General features: G+C 43.2%; 1 protein-coding gene across 1 annotated transcript; it reads right to left on the bottom strand.

Moving 5' to 3' along the window:
• Nucleotides 1-503: 503 nt before the first annotated feature.
• noto (notochord homeobox) lies at nucleotides 504-1,694 on the bottom strand. The gene is made up of 3 exons (XM_026152787.1): nucleotides 1,210-1,694; nucleotides 910-1,097; nucleotides 504-787 (listed from the first exon to the last, which is right to left on the bottom strand). Exons 1-3 carry the CDS (start codon nucleotides 1,586-1,588, stop codon nucleotides 581-583), a joined length of 774 nt encoding a protein of 257 aa, XP_026008572.1. The 5' UTR covers nucleotides 1,589-1,694; the 3' UTR covers nucleotides 504-580.
• Between the last annotated feature and the right edge of the window lie 634 nt (nucleotides 1,695-2,328).

Genomic DNA, 2,328 nt, shown 5'->3' with positions numbered 1-2,328 from the left:
ATTTGTTAAATAAAACTCTGAAATATCTAAATGATGCCTCTGAAAACAGGATTTCAAGTCTTTCTCTAAAACACCAAGTGAACCAGATTTGAAGTTAATGTGCCATGTATTTTTTTAACCCCTCAAACATGAATTCATTTGCTTCTTCATAACTGTGTGATCACATTTCACTGACGATGAATAATGAACCCCAGCAAACATCCAGCAAATTCACTCAAACTATTAAAAATTCAGATTTGAAGAACATGATGTAACATGTCTCTGCTTCCCAAACAAACTTTAAGCTGCTGAGTTTGCTGCTGTTGCCTTAAACTTCTAAAAATCTCTCTAATTGGATATAAAGGAATGAACAGGACAGGTTTTGCATTCATTTCATAAAATATATTTTCTTAATATTTCAGATATACAAAAACAAACTCATCAAAAGGGCAATAAATGTAGACAATTAAATAAAAAACTATAAATCTATTAAATATTTTTAGTTGGAGACTATTAGCCTCTTTTCTCAGATATATATATGTACATATATATATATAAAAAAGTCCTCTTTTTTATTGTAGTCAAAGGTCCGGTGGTTGGTTCAGCAGTGCTCATTGGAGTCGTCAGATACGTCAATATCCACATCCGAATCGGAGAACTCTTCATCCTCATCGCCCTCATCTCCGTTCCCTTGAGATCCGGGGCTTTTCGGTGGAGCAGCCAGGCCCAGTTTGGCCAGTTTGGCCTGCTGCTGTTCCAGACTCTGTTTGCGCCACTTGATGCGTCTGTTCTGAAACCAGACTTTGACCTATGGGGTAAAAAAAAAGAAAGAAGACACTTAGAAATCGTACTTTTACCTTAAGACGACTAAGTTGTTGAGATGTCTGAAAGAATACCTAAACTATGTGTTTTCCGGTAAGATTTTATTACCTGAGCTTCGGTGAGCTGCAGAGAAGACGCTAGGAGGAATCTCTCCGATCCGACCATGTACTGCTGCCGGGCGAACTCTTTCTCCAGGCGGGATAGCTGCTCGCTGGTGAAGCTGGTGCGCATCCTCTTTGACTTCCCACCTTTCGTTTTGAGCGAATGTAGCCCCACGTTGATTTTGGGCATTGCAGCTGCAGAACAGATGAAACATATAATCACACACACTGCCGCGTAAAGGTCTCCGTTTCTACAGACAAACTACTTTTCGGATGTTTTTGTTTTTGTTTGTTTGTTTGTTTTTACCTTGAGCGTAAAGTGCGCCTCGACACGATGGCTGGTAGGTGAAAGGTGAGTAACAGTAGACGGAATATCCAGGTTGCGTGTGGATCGCTGAGTGTAACACGTTGGGTGAGGAGTAGACCCACGGAGCTGGTCCTATCGGTAAGCCTACGTGTCCGGTAAAAGGCAGAGATGGTGCTGCTGGCTCGTATTTTACTCCGCACTTAGCAGGACTCGTGCGGCCGCTGGTTGTGTCCTCGGGTTTGGCGAGCAAAGCCTCAATAGTAAAAGATTTCCCACTGGGTGGTTTCGACTCGCACTGCCCTCCCTGGTAGTGCAGGTGCAGCGACGCAGGTGCGCAATTACGCACGGAGTATCCATAAGCTCCGATCGGTACCTGCATGCTGACGGTTGTTTAAAATTAGTTTATGAAGGTCTCTGCTGAAAAAAAAGTTGCTTCTCCAAGTCCAGCAGGAAGGTGAATGCTGCTCCTCTGCGGAGTGTCTCAATTTATAGTCCAGAGGCGCACGGAGGTGTCAACAGCCCCCCGCCAGCCCTTTGTCTTTCTAAGTAGCAGATGAGAGGCGAACATCCCGACAAGGTATCCAATTAATTGCTGGAGTAATACAAGCTGGGATTGTCAAACATCCTAACCCTTTGAATGAGCAGCCTTTTGAAGAGGGCCGGGGGGGCTGGGACTCAAGAGATTTGCTAGAGTACAAATTCTTGCATGGATCTTAAGTCCAAATGTAATCATTACCGCTGGGAAAGCCTTGATGTTACCAAATCATCTTATTTTTGTGTCCTTTAAGTTCAGGCTGGTCGACAGATGCTTTAAGCACTTGATAATTGGAAACCTTCTTTAAGCTACAGAGAAAGGGAATGTTGTGTTGCTTTCTGTTTTTGTATCCTGTATTCTGAATTCCACGCTAAGATACGTGTTTGCAGTTGTAAATCAAGCACTGCATCTGTGTGTTAACAGTTTGTGATGCGTTTCCTGTATAAAACGAATGCACTCTATTCCCAAAGTGTTTATTTTAGCAGCAACGGTGTGGTTCTTGAAACTGAATAACAGCCCTGCGTAATTGAGGCGTCAAATTCAGCGGGTGAGCGCAGCGCTGCAGGTTTTACCAAACTGCAACT

Source organism: Astatotilapia calliptera, chromosome 19, assembly GCF_900246225.1.
Source record: "Astatotilapia calliptera chromosome 19, fAstCal1.2, whole genome shotgun sequence".
Taxonomy (NCBI): Eukaryota; Metazoa; Chordata; class Actinopteri; order Cichliformes; family Cichlidae; genus Astatotilapia; species Astatotilapia calliptera.
The sequence above is the reverse complement of the archived record's forward strand: the minus strand, read 5'-3'. Positions and strand labels throughout refer to the sequence as shown.